The 18,249-nt window shown below is 35.9% G+C and overlaps 1 protein-coding gene across 1 annotated transcript in view; it reads left to right on the plus strand.

Annotated features, from left to right (window-relative positions):
- The first annotated feature begins 9,720 nt into the window (after window positions 1–9,720).
- Window positions 9,721–18,249, plus strand: part of LOC118202999 (uncharacterized) — a 54,393-nt gene continuing 45,864 nt past the window's right edge. The window contains exon 1 of the mRNA XM_035375242.2: window positions 9,721–10,570. Within this exon, the coding sequence (XP_035231133.1) occupies window positions 9,902–10,570 (669 nt within the window). The 5' untranslated portion in view covers window positions 9,721–9,901. The remainder of the gene's footprint in view (window positions 10,571–18,249) is intronic.

Consider the following 18,249-nt stretch of genomic DNA (forward strand, 5'->3'; position numbering starts at 1 on the left):
AGTGTGAGACAACATTCCCAGACAAAAAGGGGGGTAGAGTTAATTTTTATCATGTCTAAGACATGATAAAAATTAACAAAAAGTTTTTTTTTTAAGGCTGGAAAATTTTTCTGAGAGAGATCAGAAAGATTTTTCCTCCCAATCTTTTTCGACGATGGAAAGGGAAAAACTACTGATCCGATTTTCCGATTTCCCTACGCTTTAGGGAAAAAAACAAAAAGAATACTTATGAAATATTCATGTGTTGAAATTGGCTATTCAAATAAGTGACGTTTTGTTTCTCATTGGAACTGTTCAACGGCGAGTCCACTTGTTTCATTCTTTGGGGTAGGGGATGAAAGTACAGCGGTTTATTGAAATCGATGATAATTTCCTCTTTAGTCGGCGGAACTGTAAATCTATCCCGTCTTAACTCTTCTAATCTCTTTGAAAATCTTTCCACTTGCTCTGCTAAGGTTTCCTCGGTACTCATGGTCTCTCTTAGTTTAGGGAAGTCTTGACGTATTGGCTAGAGAACAGAGGGTGTTTTTCTCTATATATATATATCATGTGGGAGAGTGTGATTTATAAATCCTTGTGAAATCTTTCTAAGTCTTGTGTAACTTGGAAGATTCGTCTTGTGTAACTTGGAAGATTCTTCTTCTTCTCGTCGATTGGGGTGGAGTTATGGAAAAGAAATGGGATTGGAAAGAAATCAACACATTACAAAAAAAAGGAACTTTTTTTATTTTTTTCTCTAGGGATTTACATACCATTTCATTCATGAACATTCAAGGGTTCTCTCCAAGACCAAATTTTAGAAGAGGACCACAAAGAGTACACTTGAGGATCCTCTTTCAGGTCTAGGTGAGATAAGGGTTGAGACCAATATTCTTGAGTCTCTAAAGCATCCCAACTTAGACATTTATTATTATTAGAAAGTTCATCCTCCTCCTCCTCCTCCTCATCGTCGCACGAGTTCTCCTGGGGAGATTCTTCCGCCTCCTCTTCGTCTTCGACAGCTTTGCTTTCGGAGGGGTAACAATGTAATTTCCGAAAAACGTAACTACCCTCCATCAAATGGTATCGAAAATTTCTCACCTTGTTCTCGGCACAATGAATCATCTTTTGGAAATATTGGTGTCGCGTGCATTTCGACTTGTTCCGCCACTCGGTTTTCCGTGGGATGTAAAACTCGTAAACCGATCGCTGGCAGAGCTTGCTGAAAAATTCGGCTTTATCGTATCCATTGACGTAGATCGCCTCCACATTTTCGGTCAGCATTTTCAGGATCGTAGGAAGATGATCGTAGCAAAGACGACCCTCGGTCCATTGCAGGCCATGTCGGTTATTTGTAGTCTGGTTGACCACAGCTTGATTGCGGGACGATAAGTCATCGTAATGGACAGGAGGGAGAAAATCATGGATCCGCATAAGGTTAAATCGCAAGTGATGTAGCCCAGTTCTTTCAAGATGAAACATATATCTCCCGTCTTTGGATCATAACAGTGAAAGTATTCCATGTCCAGAACAATGTAGGAATCTTTGAGAGGTTTGGCACTCAAAATGTCCATCTTCTTCAATTGAGAAAAAAAAATTCTCTCTCTCTCCCTGTGTGTGTCCTGAAGGAAAAAATGGATAGCGTTCTCTCACCATCTCCTCTTTTATATAGAGAGAAGGTTGCACGTGACAGGTCGTATGAATTCTGGGAAAGGTCACATTCGTATATATATTTGTTTTTGAATAATATCGTGCGCATCTCAATACACATCCATCATAATAATAATAAAGATCACCTTGGAAAGAAAAAGAAATAAAAAACATGGAACTCGTGCTCGACTTTGAAGGTTTCTACGATTCTCAAGAAGCCTTTATTGTGAAAGAATTGGCTTACGTCACATTGGACGGTACTTCTCGAGGGGTATTTGTTTTTAAACCCCAGTTTCCATGGCAAATGCTCACAGAAAAAGAAAAACGAACCGCTGTGTGGGCGAGTGATTATTATCACGGCTTGTCGTGGTACGAAGGAGAAATTCCGTACAGTTATTTTCCATGGGTGTTAACGATGTTGACGGAACCCTTTTCCATGATTTGGGTGCGAGGAGAAATGAAACGGCGGTTTTTAGAGAAATGGTTGCAAAGATCCATTTATTGCATTTCGGGATCGACGCAAGAGAATCTCAAATACAATGGGATCGAACACATGAATTGTCCTAACCATACAAAAGGTTTTTTCCATTGCGCTCTACAAAAAGCGGTTCGGTATCATTATTATTTAAAGACACAGAGAATAAATTCGCAAGGTCGATCCTGCACAATTCAATCTTGACAGAACTGATTAAAAAAATACATATATCACGTTACTTCTTCAACAGCACAGATGGTTCTGAGGCGAAACTTGAAATTTTGAAATAATGGATCAGGGAGAAATCATTCCTAAAAAAATGGTAAAGTCTCGAATCGGCTGGGAGAAAAAAAATTTCTCAGAGCTGAAATAAAATTCTCTAATGAAAAAAAAAAAAAAAACTTTTGGTTAATTTTTATCCTGTCTTTAGACATGATAAAAATTAATGACCCTCCCTTTTTGTCTGGGAAGGATATCTCACCCTTTCTAAAAATAGACCATGACTCATCCTTTCTCTAATGGCAATCATTCCATGAATGAATCACGATTTGTTTTTCAAAAGAGTGAGACAACATTCCCAGACGAAAAGGGAAGGAGGTCGTTAATTTTTATCATGTCTAAGACATGATAAAAATTAACAAAAAGGTTTTTTTTTTTTCCTGAGTTGGAGAATTTTTCTTAGCTCTGAAAATTATTTTCCAGCCGACTCAAGACTTCACCATTTATATTTACGAATAGTCTTTGGGTTATTTATTTATTTATTTATTTATTTTCTTTGAAAAAGAAAAATTCTGAGCTAGACTTATCTATTGGCTTAACATTCTGGTCCTAGAAACAGCCTAGAATCTCATTTTTTTTTGAGGCTAATGCACGGGTTCTCCAATCAAAAGGGTTACTATAAAGGGATTGGTTTGAATGCATTTATCTGCAAATGTTTTAGGATTCTGTTGCTGAGAGGGGGGTATATTATTATTATTATTATTATTATTATGATTGAGGCAGATTCGTTTTCTACATGGAAGTCTAGTCTCCTCCGAAGACCTTTTCTGAGGATCGTCGATAGATGGTTTTTCAATAGGAATCATTTACCTCGGATCCTCAAGAGATAGAGGGGGATCCTGTCTTGAGACATGGAGCGGTCTCTCCTCCTCCTCCTCCTCGAGAAGTCTTGAGAAAGGGAGAGGATTTTCGGTTCCCTTAGTCTCGAGGGGTCTTGACAAATTGAGAGGTCCCTTCTCTTCGAAAGGGAGAGATCTCTGCTCTTCGAGGAATCTTGAGAAAGAGAGAGAAGTTTTGGTTCCCTTATCCTCGAGGGGTTTTGACAAATCGAGAGGTCCCTCATTTTCGAGGGGTCTTGATAAATGGAGAGGTTTTTCATCTTCGAGGAGGTTTGATAAAGGAAGAGGTCCCTCCTTCTCGAGGGGTCTTGAGAAAGGGAGAGGTTTTTCATCTTCGAGGAGGTTTGACATTGGGAGAGATCTCTCCTTCTCGAGGGGTCTCTCTTCCTCAAGGGGTCTTGAGAAAGGGAGAGGTTTTTCATCCTCGACGGGTTTTGACAAACGGAGAGGAATCTGAACAGGCTTCTCCTCATCCCCATCATTATCGAGGAGGATGAGGATAGGCTTTTGGAAAGGTTTTTTCTTTTTCTTCTGAACAGGCTCCTCTTGATGCTCGGGGAGAGGGATGGGGTAGTTGTTCCACCATTCTATTTTTTCTTGCTCGAGGATTTCTTCAAAAGTCGTAGCCTCCTTAAGATGAGACGAAGGAGGAGAGTCCTCGAGAAGAATAAAATAGGTATTCTTCCCAGTCTTCTCGATCGAGAGAGGTTCGTGCAGACATTTGTGCAACCATTCACTAAAATGAACGAGAATCCCTTTTGTCTTCTCAAGACGATCCATAATCCTATTCATTTGCGAGACGGTTAGAAAGTGGGACGTGTAAAAATATTTGGCTCGTTTCATTAACAAAATTTGTGCATCCAAAGGTGGAATGTCACGAGCCATCAACACGTTTTCGTCGGACAAAAATTCGTCCCGCATCTTTTGACGGTATGATACCCGCACATTTTGAAAAATCGGAGGCTTTCAAGTAAACGACTCCTTGGATGATATAAAAGGAAAGATCAACATATTTATATTTGAAAGGAATACACGTAGTGAGCTGGGGATGCCTCCTCATGATCCACTTGGACAAAAATACGACTTTGGGGCTCTCCCCTTTTATTTATAAAGAGAAAGAGAGTGTGACCTTCCCTTCCCTCCTCCTCTCCCCCTGCTTCCTCTATCTCTGGACGTCCTTGGATTGGAAAGGGTGACTTTGAAAAAAAAAGAAGGTCATGGTTGGATAATTTTTTGTTTATTAAATTATTACTTTCACTTCCTCATTCCCACGCACATTCATCTTTTAAGAAAAGAAAAAGAGGTCATGGAGATAAGATTTCTTGGAAAGAAGAGAGAGAGAGAAACAAAAAAAAACAAATAAAACGAACGTCATAGAGCCTCTATGTGTGTCTGTGTGTGTCTATATATATATAAAAAGACGAGAGTACTGGGCGAGATCATTTCTTTTCCATTGGGAGCCATGTCGCTGTTAGACGTTTTTCCAACTCAACGGATTTCGAACGGGGAGGATTTGAAGACGCTAAAGCAAATCTCCAACTTGAAAATTGTTTTGGCGTGTCATTGTGCGACATTTATTCCGCATTTACCACCTAATCAAGCGATCGTTTCTTTCAACTAAGATGTCGAATCCTCCAACCTGCTCGTTCAGAATATATACAGAAATTTATTCGAATCGCAACAAACGAAAGAGGAATCTCCCTTCTCTTGGAATCGGATGGATCGAGCTTTGAGACGGCCCATTCAAACAGACCGGCGATATACGGATCCGCGCACGAGTTTTCGGTGGAAGAATATTTTTCTCACGAAACGATATTTTACGTTTAGAGTGAGAACGACGGCTGAGGACGAAGTTCATATTGTTCAAACCACAGCCGCTCCTCTCGCCTATTACGAATCATCGTCCCCCAATCTGAAGGAAAGAAGTTTTAAAGTCAGCGACAGGATGAAATATAAGAAATATATTCTAAGAACTTTTCAAAACTATGTCGTTCCCCCGAAAACGCAATATCTCATCGTCACGACCCAGAAGAGTCTCTTTCTCGTCGATCGGTGCTCGTACTCGCTTTGGAAACAATTGAAAAAGGAGATTTCTTTCCAATCGCCGATGGTGTTTCAAGAAGAAGAAGAGAACCCTCCGCCACCTTTACCCATCCCTTCCTTAAATGATAAGAGGAGCTGGACCAAACCGTCATGTCCCGAAACAAAATCGACCCGGCAACGGAATGAAATTGAAGTCATCACAATTGAAGATGAGGAGGAAGAAAAAAAATTACCTCTTAAAAAACGGTCGACTTACCGGAACCTACCTGGCGTGCAAGATCCGCTTCAGAACCCAGAAGCTTCTTCTTCTTCCCCGACTTGTTCAAACAGGCAGCCTCTTTCGGACTCCTCACAGACAGAACCTCTTCCAGTATCCTCTTCTTCTTCTCTAACCTGTCCCGACATCGTAGAGGTAGAATGTCAGACGGGTCCACAAGTTACAACGAGTCCCGACATCGTAGAGGTAGAATGTCAGCCGGGTCTACAAGTTCCAACGGGTCCAGAAATCATGGAGGCAGAATCACAGCCCGGTCCACAAGTTCCAACAGGTCCAGAAATCATGGAGGCAGATTCACAGCCGGGTTCACAATTTCCAACGGGTCCAGAAATCATGGAGGCAGAATCACAGCCGGGTTCACAAGTTCCAACGGGTCCAGAAATTATGGAGGTAGAATTTCAGCCGGGTTCACAAGTTCCAACGGGTCCAGAAATCATGGAGGTAGAATCGCAGCCGGGTCCAGACTTCCTAGATCCCTCCACTTATCCCAAAGAGACTCCAAGTGTTTCAAGACAACCTTGTGAGGATCGAGCCCTTCCCGTATGGAATGATTATATGGACTTAGAAAATTTGATGGAACAGGAAGGAGAAGAAAATAATCATACGGATGGGTGGGTCAAAGACTGTTTAGATCAGTTAACCTCGAATGAAATTGAACTGTTATGGAATTGCATTTCTGAAATCACATCGGAAATGGGATAAAAACCAAAACAAAAAAAACTTTTTTAATAACAAATTGGAGGAGGGTCATGATGTCAATTTAAAAAAATATTATATAGAGTCCAATCTTGGTGGTTCACTTCAGTTTTCCAGCATGAGGTGATCCACGTTTCCCGAAATATGGATCCCATTCCAAGAGAGATTGTGTAGAGCCTTCACTTCAGTTTTTTTTTTCTACCAAGAGGAGAGGGTCCCAAAGGGCTACCCATGTCCAAAGAGAGAAAGTGTAGAGCGTTCATTTCAGTTTTTTTTCCAAGTTTAGGGGAGGGAGGTCTCAAAATGACACCCCCATTTTCAAAGAGAGATGGTGTAGAGCGTTCATTTCTGTTTTTTTCCAAAGTTAGGGAGTTTTCAAATGGCTACCCATTTCAGAGAAAGAGAGAGAGAGAGAAGGTGTAGAGCATTCATTTCAGTTTTCCAAGGTTAGGATGGTGGTGGAGAATCCTCCAAAATGGCTACTCATCTCAAAGAGAGAGAGAGAGAGAAAAGGCGTAGAGCGTTCATTTCAGTTTTTCAACATTAGAAGGTCCCAAAATACCTTCTGAATTCAAAGAGAGATCGTGTAGAGCGTTCATTTCCAGTTCAAGATCAGAAGAAGAGGGTCCGCTTTTCCCAAAATGGCTTTCTGCATTCAGAGACAGCGAAGTGCAGACTTCAGTTTTCTCCCTCCCCAAGAATAGAGGGTCCCAAAATGGCTTCCTATTTCAAAGAGAGAGGGAAAGGCGTTCATTTCCATTCTCCAAGATAGGGTCGTCTGCTTTTTCCCAAAATGGCTTCCCAATTCAAAGAGAGAGAGAGAGTGAAAGGGTGTGTAGAGCGGTCATGTTCATTCTCGAAGATAGGGTCGTCAGCTTTTTCTCAAAATGGCATCTCCCCATTCAAAAAGAGATCGTGACCAATTTTTTCCAGTTTTTTCCAAGATGGGGGGGGGAGAAGAAAACCTAGGATGGAATAACACGACACACAGAGAGAAAGAGGAAAAAAAAACGCCATCTTGTCATTTTCTGATAGGGTACCGGTGTTCGAATACTTTTGTGACCGACTGTAGTGGGAAGCGTAGAGTTAATCCACAACTCAATACAATTATTGTAAAAGGCATCCTGCAAATTATAGGTGTAGATCTGTTGTAAGAGATAGAAAGCGCTAGCCTTTTTTATGTCGCCGAATAACATTAAAGCTTGTTCTTTAAAAACAGCAAGTTTCTGGAAGAACTCAAATAAGTTTAGATCTCGCTCATATTTTCGTGAAAGATCTGCCCCATTCTTTTTCAGTTCTTCAATTGACATATTCAATATTTCACGACCATTGATAAATGCTAAATTTGAATTTAGGGTAGTAGCGCTGTTTATTCTCGTTTTAATTTTTGTTAAGATTCGATTAAATACAATTTTTATTGAATTAGAAATAGCTGAACAGGGTAAAGAGTTCGTGATTCGTCTTCGCACAATTCATCAAATTGCTTTTTGCGCTTTAAAATTCGTTTATTTGACAGGTGTAATTCTTCGGCAACTGTTTTAGACTCTTCTGTCTAATATTCCATAGGAATCAAAATCGTAAAAACAACCTTGTATTTAACGTAGGTATAATGAAACACTCAATCGATTTCGAGGGCAGCTAAAGGTCTCTCCTCATCAGGAAAAAGAAATACCTAGAAAGAAGAAAATAAAGGAGAAGGAGTCTCAGAAACACGTGGTCCTTATCAACGCTACACGTGGTTATAACTGGACAAGAAAAATTAGCGAAGTTAAAATAGGGAGCGAGGGGCAAATGCACCTTCACGCTCAAAATCTGAACTTCAAATAATGGAAAGCAACCACTGAACGGATTTTTATACCCTCTGGTAGTACCAAACGCGAGGAGGTAACGCCATCTATCGGCAAAAATAACTGAATTAAGATAGTAGAATTTTAAAGGCATTAGGAAGGACTGGATTGGACTTCAAATCATTAACTAAACCTGCTAAATCTTTGTGAATGTGAAAAGCCTCAAGAAAATCCTATTCACCTATGGAAGAAGCATTTTGGATAATTCAAAATTATGGTTAAATGTCCAACTATGATACGCTATTGAAGACTTGTTAATTTCGCCTTTTCTGACATAAGATTCATGTTTCTTGATACGAAACTTCAACGCTCTTTTTGTTTGGCCAATATATCTTAAACCACACTGACACGATATACTATAACTTCCCCAAGAATTCAAGACAGAAACGCAATCTTTTAGAATCGAAGGATGAATTTTATTAATAGGGGAGAAACCGACTTGAAAATTGAATTTTTGGAGAATCCGTGCAATTTTATAGCTAACAGAAGGATAAAATGGAAGCACGACAAGGTCATTAATATTATTTCTAACAGTGGAATGTCTTCTTTGATGGGAATCTGAAAATTTTTTAACCGCTTTATCAATAATTACGGGAGAAAATCCACGGTCAATCGCAACTGCTCTCAAATAATTAAGTTCATTGGTAAGCAAAGATTCAGAGGAACAAACTATAAGCGCGCGGTATACATAATAGTAAAAAGAAGCCATTTTTTGCTTAACAGGGTGGCATGACTTGGCATGGGGTGGTAAACAAACTGCAAAGGGTTTACCATACTAAATTAGTTAATGCTAAAATTAGTTTCATTGAGGATTATAAGAATATCAAGGAAGGGGAGGGAATAGTTGGATTCAATTTCAAGAGTGAATTGGATGGCTGGATCAATTGAATTCATAATAGATAGAATCTCGGATAAATCCTCTTTATAACCGTCAAAAAGTGCGAAAGTGTCGTCAATATACCGAATCCAAAGACGAAAAGATAGTTTATCAAATAATTTCATCTCAAAATAGTGCATATAAATGTCAGCAAGTACCGGACTGAGAGGATTACCCATAGCCAATCCTTCAACTTGACGAAAATATGCATTTTGGAAAACAAAGTGGGTTTGACTCAGAGAAACTTTAGTAAGCGAAACCAACTCATTAATTTTTTTTTTCTTTCTCATTAATTTCAGTATGTGTGAAGTTAATTTCAGTATGTGTGAAAACTTGTTTTAAAACTACTAATGTTGTATAAAAATTAGACAACATTCCAAATATGATCCAACGCTAAGCTTGAATTTGCAACCCGCAGAAGCTGCTGCTCGCGGCACAGACCCCGGCTTGCCCCCTCTCTAGGTCCGGGATTGTCACGTAGAAATAATCATAGACATGACTTAGCTTTTCTTAGTTTTATTTGACATACTATTACTTACATCTTCATTTTAAAAGGATAATTATTTAAACAACAATGTTTAATTACAGCCGATACAAAAGTTCTCCAAAATCGAGTTAAGTTCAAAATAAAAATGGTAGTTCTGTGGTTTTCGTTTGGTTTTTCTCTGTTGCCAAAACGCTTGAATCAATAACTGTTTTCTTCTTTAATCTTTTTTTTTTTTTTTCCTTTTCTTTTTACTGGAGTAGTTGCCAACAAATCGATTCGTATTTACAAACAGCTAAACTTAGCTCAGACTGGTCTTTCTCTTTAAATGTGTATATTTTAGATGGTAGACTTATAATGCCTTTTGAAAACGGTGCTATCAAAATTATAATTGGTGATTAAAGGGGAATTTACATTTCTCTTCATGTACCCCTTTCTTTTGTTCAATCAGAACTATGCAATTTTTTAACGCTATGGCATTTGGAGGCCATGAAGAAGACATTTTGGTAAAAAACGTTTATGACAAAGAGAATGATGCTGTCGGTGATCAGCTTACTGCACTCGGTGAAGAATTTCAATCATGTGAACAAAATATCCTTACTTGTGATGACATCAGAAATAACAGTGATTCTTTATCATCAAGCGCTTCCATATCTGATTCAGATTTGACGTCAACTGACAGTGAAGATTCTCTCGCCTTATCCGAGTCTGAATCTATTACTGATGTAACACCGTTAAATTCTCCGTATTGCGATAGTCCACTTCCTCAAAGTAGACATGCAGAACACAAAATTGATGACAAGAGTTCCGAGAATTCGTCTCGTGTTGAACTTACTGGAGCAAAAAGTAATTGCTGTCCTCCAGAAATGAATATATTGATCAAAGCCATAGAGAAATTGGAAATGGAAACCGAAAAAGGATCTGAACAAGCTGGAGTGCATAGCAGTAATATCAGAAAAAAAGCTGCTGGAGAAGAGCTGAAAAGAAATGAGCTAGAAAATCAACGCCTTTTTAAGCGAGTCTTATCTCAAAGCCGCATTCGATCAATGTATGGTCAAACAGGGCATAAGAATTTTACCACTGGGAAACTGCAAGATCTGGTGAAAAGTGATAGTGATATTTCTGTATGTTTTATAGTGTTAGATATTTATCATTTAATTATTATTAAAATGAATCTCTACTGAAATATATCTCTATTATACTCGGAATAAAAATATATATTTGTACTAGAAATTGCATACAGATGCACTTAAATTCTACTAAATTGCTTGAAAATTTTAAACCAAGATAAGATGATGGATAAGTTTTTTTAATAGCTATTTCAATATTTTTGGATGGTATGAAAATATTTCAAATTGCTTGTACATAAGAAAATATGATTTAAGGCATGGTGTAGTTAATTCCTTTTATTACAGTACTTAATGTAAGTGGACAGCTAAAACTGTAGGTTAGTGTAAATTTTCTGGGTGACTTCTGACTCAATTTTCCTAAAATATTATCAATCAATTTGGAAATTAAATTCGAGTAATTTTAATATCTTTTGAAATATGCGAGTGCTAAAGAGAAAACATGCATCATTAATTAACTGAAGTTACTACCATCTGTGTTAACAAAATTTATAGAGCATTGCATTGCATATCATTTCGTCTAGTTTTGGTCCTTTATTATGTGGACCTTGGCTTAATTAAGGTTATGTCATAAGAAAAATCTGTGATTTTTGACATCACACTTGCAAATGCCTATGCTTCCTGTTAAACCCATGAGCTGTACTAGTTGCCTCACTTTTGACATGAAATATTAGACTTCTGAACTACTATTTAAAAACAGTAGTATTTTGGAATGCACGAAAATGAATAATTTTAATTATTATAAGAATTAACAATTTAAACAGCAACATATTTTAAAGATTAAATGCTTTAGCAATTCTGTAAATTTTAGTTCATAATACTGAAAAAATGTATCAGTAATTCTTGTGTAGACTTTATTCATAATGGACTGTATTATTGTTCTGTTATTTATAACTTTTTTAAATTGTAAGTTAGTATTTCAGTTTACTGGCAATGACTATTTGAATTTTCATAAAGTTAGCTTTACCGGGTTTTCATCTGCAGAGAACCCGTTGGCGCTTCGGGAAAGAACCCTTTGGCGCTGTTGCATTTTTACTCGCCAAGCTCGAGCCGGGCCGTAAACGTGATATTTTATAAATGAGATTTTTAGTGTATGTAAATTCAAGTTAGCAGACAAAACACTATATTAAGCATATGGTAGTAAAAATTCACAGATAATAAGCATGTAGATGTAAAACTAACCGGTTAAACGTGATATACGAAAATAAATTTGTATTAAATTCAAGTTAGCACAGAAAACAATATATTAAACATAATGGGAAGTAAAAATTCATTTAAAAAATAAAAATTAGTATTCTTATAATTACGTTTACATTATACTTATATGTATTTTCTCTAATATTTCTATTACAAGTGTCTTTCATTTTTAAGCACTTTGCTTGTTGATTGATGTATTTCGATCAGAGCCATGCCCATGTAATAAATTAATGAAATGCATGACCTTTAGTACATCCATTTTACATAAACAGTTTTCAGTCGTTTTTTTTTTTTTTCCTTCAAGTTATTTGCATACAGCTTAAAGCGTTTTACGTTGAAACAAATACGTGTCTTTTTCATAATATATTTCACAATACAAATAACCTTCAACAGTAATCAAATTTTCTTCAGTAGCATTGTTAATAAAACTAGAACTTTATACATTTTATTATTTTTCAAGAGTCATTTGAACTGTATTCCTTACACTAGCAGTGGTTTGCTAATTTTGATGACCATGGGGATGCATCAAAGTATTCTGTCATCTTAGATAATCAATAATATTTTTTATTTCAATTTAATCAGCTATTTTTGTCACACCTGCCATCCTCTGAAAGGTTATTGTTAGCAAAGCATTAACAATATAGTATCTTGTTAAAATTTTATGCTGTAAAAATTGATTTATTCTCATAATTTTAGATGACAGTAACCAATAATAAAAATAAAAGCATTACTTAATTATTTAAAATGCACATGCAGATTTTTGTGGCCTACTAAAACAAATTGTTTAATCTTTGGATTATGGTAACTTGGCGAAAATTTGGCGACCAACTCTGCTACATCAACCCTCTATTTTTTTTTTTCACCGCCATTTTGTCTTCACGAAGTAACGACATGTTTCTTTTCTTTTTATTTACTAAACACTTTTTCCAACAATCTGCTAGCCGAATTACACTTATGCTAGAAATTTCATGGAACAAAACTGCTTAATCATGACAAATATTAACTGCAAAATTGGGAAAAAGTGCAAAATCGCAAACTCCTTGCCGCGTTTTTCAGATTCGCACATACATAGTAACCATTTACACGTCGACTTATTTTTACTTAAAAAAACATCCCAGAATTGCACAAAAATGGCATTGCGCACACCCTTGACTTTATCCATCTACACTGCTATTTTCTCATAAATTAGAAAAAATTCACGAAAATGCATAAAAATTTTGTAAATCTTTAAATTCGGCAAAAAGGACATATATGAAATTCCCTGATCGCGAAAAAGTACATACCCTTTCCAAGGATTAACATTTTCACGTATAAAATAAATAAAATATCCAAAAACTTTTACCTCTAAATTATCTATTATAAATATCACCAACGAATTTATAATGCAAACATTAAAAATTGTTGCAAATGCTTAGTGTCAAATATTTAAATTATTTCCATGCACGTTTACTTCCACTGAAACGTATACCAAATTGCTACAAACATATAATTCACAGAATAACTATCATTTAATTAAAATATAATTAAACCATGTACACGTCGACTTATTTTTACTTAAAAAAAAATTTCAGAATTGCACGAAAAGGGCATTACGCACACTCTTCACTATATCCATGTACACTGCTTTTTTCTCATAAATTAGAAAAATTTCATGAAAATGCATGAAAATTTTGTGAATCTTTAAATTCGGTAAAAAGGACATATATGAAATTACCTGATTGCGAAAAAGTATATACCCTTTCCAAGGATGAACATTTGCACGTATAAAATAAATAAAATAATCCAAAAACTTTTCCCTCTAAATTATCTATTATAAACCTCACCTGCCAATTTATAACGCAAACATTAAAAATGGTTCCAAATACTTAGTGTCAAATATTTAAATTCTTTCTGTGCACATTTACTTCTACTCAAACGTATTCCAAAATACTACAAACATATAACTCACAAAATCACGATCATTAAATTAAAATATAATTAAATTAAAAAACACTACTTAAAATATAAATAAGCACATACATTAAATTAATAAAAATTAGCTTACAATCCTAATTACTTTAAACTAAATCATTGCTAATAACAATTTTCCAATAATACCATATTAATTTATTTACTCCTTACATTTAGAACAATGCATAAAAATAATATCCTCAAATGATTAAAAATACTAACTTGCCTAATCTTCTACAAAATCTTGAGTGCAATGTCCATTTTCACCAGATTTCTTGCACCTCCATTCAAACTTATCTGTAATATCCTTCCTTTCACACAATCTCATTTCATTCCCACATGTTGGACATTCATACTTATCTGTAATTAACCCTACACTCATACACCATTCAACCAATTCTTTTGAATTATCAGATAAACGCATTAAAAATTTAGAATTCAGATTATTTAGATAGCACCATGCGATCCAAAAATTAATCAACACTCTTTCACACAACACACAATGAAGCTTAATACAAAATACTATAGTACTGCAGATATTTTTCCAAATTTACTCCCTTTTCCGATTAAAGAATTGTAATTCGTCCATTAATGTCACATGACATATCTCATGATCTCTCATTTCCCTCACACAAAATAATGTGTAATCGGAACTGAGTACTTCTCACATTATTCCCAAAGTCCTAGGTAGTAACCTTTATCGCCTCCAAAATGTCGCCAAACTACGTGTTACCATATTCCAAAGATTAGCCAACAAATTATTTTAGGGGTTGGAAACCTCATGGTTCTGCGTGCTTACAGCTGTTAATAATTAAGAACACAACGTGAACAGCCAAGTTACAAATTAGCATTCACCCCTCCCGCCATATTTTTTTCCTTTGATCTTGAACTGACGAGCTGAGAACCGACATCTATCGACAAAAACTTCTTTAATTATACGAAAATATTTCTATCTATTCGTTGTTAAAAAATTCAGATAAAATAATGTGGAAAATCAGAAAAAATAATAATAAATAAGAGAAGAATAATATAAATCTCTAAATGCGAACAACGACGGTGATAATTCAACAAAATGAACGCAAGAGGAATGGTCGCAACTTTCGAACAAGTGAATAGGATAATAGGTTTAAACCATTATTGGCAAAGTTGACAATATTTACTTTTACCGGGTTCTCTGCGGAATTGCTTTCGCTTTACCTAATAAAAAAGATTTGAGTTTTTAAAGAAAATTTTTAATACCTTAAAATTTTTTTTGCATGTAATAAGTTATGTTTTTGCATAATGTTATTAAAAATATAGGTACTATTCTTTTTCGAGGGCCGTAAAAAAATTGCAGCGAAAATGTATGCGCAAACGCGCCCATTTAAACAGCGCGCCAAATTTAGCGTACGCGCTGATTTTAGATTGCATAAGTTTATATAGTTCTATATTTCTTTATTATTCTAAAGACTCCATTGAAATACTAGTTTAAGTTTTAAATCCTTTTTTGATATCCTACGGATTTAAAAATTTGGGAATTGCCCATGATGAAAACTCGGCAATAGAATTTTGGGTAAAGTGCAGAATCACCCACTGGTTGACGCATTTAAGAATTGCACATACTCGGTATCCATGCGCACATCGATCAATTTTCACTTAAAAAAAATCCTGGAATTGCACAAAAATGGCACTGCGCACACGCTTGACTTTATCTATGTACACATCGACCTATTTTCACTTAAAAAGTAAAAGAAAATTGACAAAAATCCAATTGTTTTTACCCTTGTAAAAAGCGGCAAACAAATAAGTGAGCGATTCTGCACTTTACCGAGAATATTTTCAAAGAAAAGGCATCATTCGTTATAGAAAATTATGTTTGAACAACCAACGAGATGAAATTATGCTTTAGGGATAAGTCGGTAGCAAAATAGCGATGCAGGCATCCATTCAAGTATGTTTAGCAATTTTTATATAAATTATAATAATGATCTGAAATAGTTATTTTCTCTTATGCTTCCATTCAGTCATGTTTAGCCTTTTTCATATAAATTATAATAAAAAAGTATTATATGAAATTAACCTTTCAAAAATTAAAAAAAAAATCAATCTTAAATAGTTATTTACAATTATACTTCCTTTCTTGCTGCAATTATTAGGGTTGCTGCAATTATTTTTGGCAACTTTGGCATCAACAATAGTTTTTTTTTTTACGGCCCTCGAAACCGAATAGTACCAAAATATATTTTAAAACTTTTAAAAAAGTCATATATTTAGGCCATTTTGTATTAGAGTAATATATTTTTAGGAATATTATCTCTAGAAGAAATGGATGGCTTTTTGCATTAGTTATTTCTCTGACAGTAAGAATGATGATAGGTTGGCTAATTCCCAAAGAAAGTAATGGTGTTGACTTGAGAGGAAACATAAGATAATGCTTTTAGTGATTTGTATTTTTGAGATTCCGTTTTATTGTAACTTATTGTTGCAGAATACATGTTCTTTTGAAATACAGGGTGATTGATAAAGAAGTATATACTTTCCAGATGCTTTAAAACAGTAACAGTTAAAGACGTGCACCACCTCAGTGAACCATAAGGTAGATGTTCTATCAAAGTTGTTGTCTCGCCTGACGGAAGTGATGTAGGCAATAGCAAGCATGTCACATGGCTAGTCAATTGAAATGGCAGCATCTGCAGTGGAGAAAGCTTTTTTTATGCTTTTGAATTTAGCAAAACGTAATCTGCAACTCCTGTGTAATGGCATTTTCGATCACGATTCAGAAAAGAACCTCCAACTAGAAAATCTATCCATAAATGGCATGAAAAATTTAAAACTATGCACTGTTTGGGCAAAAGTCCTGGATGACCGACTGTATTGCAAGAAGTCATTGATGGCATTTGCACCGCCATTCAACGAAGCCCAGGAAAATCAATGTGAAGGATGAGTTGTGAAGTGCAGATTTCTCAGCCCCCTTTTGAGAAAGAAGCTGAAAATGATTCCATACAAAGTACAGGTATTACAAAATCTGAGTGACTTTGACAAACAAAAGCAGTTTGAATTTTGTGCTGCTATGTAGTTCCATTTTGGAAATGACGATTTTGCCGATCACTTAGTTTTCATCGATGAAGCAACATGTCACTGGGAAGGTAAACAAGCATAATGTGCTCTTTTGGGGAACAGAGAATCCCTAATTCGCAGTACAACACGTGCAAAATTCCCCTAAAGTAAATGTTTTCTGTTTTTTGGTTATGTTAACTTTTTGGTTGATGCCAGAGTTGCAGGACGACATTGACAACTTTATTTTCCAGTTGGATGGCCAGTTTCACTGGTTGGCCTGCGTGTGAGGTTACCTCTATGAACATCTCTCTCACCAGTGGATTGGACAAGCTGCGGACTACAATATGCCCCTTACCCAGTGGCCACCCAGAAGTCTTGACTTAACACCTTTTAATTTCTTTCTTTGGGAGTACCTAAAGTATAAGGTATTCGTCTCTCCCCTTTCTGTTGATCTAGCGGAGCTGAAACAACGTATTGCAGTCATTATCGATGGACTTGATTCAGATACCGTAACACGTGTTTGGACAGAAATGGATTACCGGCTTGATGCGAGTCATGTGGCTAAGGGTTCATACATAGAACAATTTTGTTACAGGTAATACAGTACAAAGTCCGTAATCCGGACGTCCATTATCTGGAATGATCTATAATCCAGACGTCAAAGCCACAAACTTTTTATGCTTGCACGCGTTGAAAGAAATGTTTAAGAAAGTAAACAAATATTAAGTTTTTTTTGGGTAAAATGTGATACCCTTTAGATCATAATTGCTCTTTTATTTCATAAATTATGGTTTCATATTTTTTATTGTATAATTTCTGCATGCCATCTTACCAGATTTAACTTGATGATCCGGAAAAAACCCTAATTCGGAATCGCCGAAGTGCCGGTGAGTCCGGATTACGGACTTTGTACTGTATATAATATCTTACATGGTTTTTCCTTTATAGAACATTAAAGCTATATGCTTCTTTATGAGTCACCTTGGATAGAATACCTACTGATTTAGTGCTTTCAAAAGAGGAGGGAAATGAATCAGGTTTTTCATACAGAGGAGGGCATAAAATCTCATGTAGCTATAGTATATCCAGAAAGATTGCAAACTGGCAAATAAGCAGATAAAAATTTGCTTTGATATTACTAACAGTTGGGAACTGGTCATAGTTGGGGGGAAAATGCATCATTATTCATTTAATGCTTAATATATCAAATGCATAATTCATAGTTGAGAAAAGTATTTTAAAATGGGATTTATTAGGATGTAAATATTGAAATAGAGTGAAGAGCCAAATTATTTTATGATTATTAAAAAGTAATTAGGGAAAAATATATTTCAGGGTCCCACTTCATGATTTTTTTGGCGCCATTCCTGTTTATGTGGAATGCCCTCCGAAGTAAAATGGTGTCCAAAATATAATGCAATAAAACATAACTAAGTAAAAATATATTCATGGGTGCCTCTTGGTGGAAATTGGCAATTTCTGGTGGTACATGG

Source organism: Stegodyphus dumicola, chromosome X2 (assembly GCF_044657685.1).
Source record: "Stegodyphus dumicola isolate Sdum_Otavi_A_Nest chromosome X2, ASM4465768v1".
Classification (NCBI taxonomy): Eukaryota; Metazoa; Arthropoda; class Arachnida; order Araneae; family Eresidae; genus Stegodyphus; species Stegodyphus dumicola.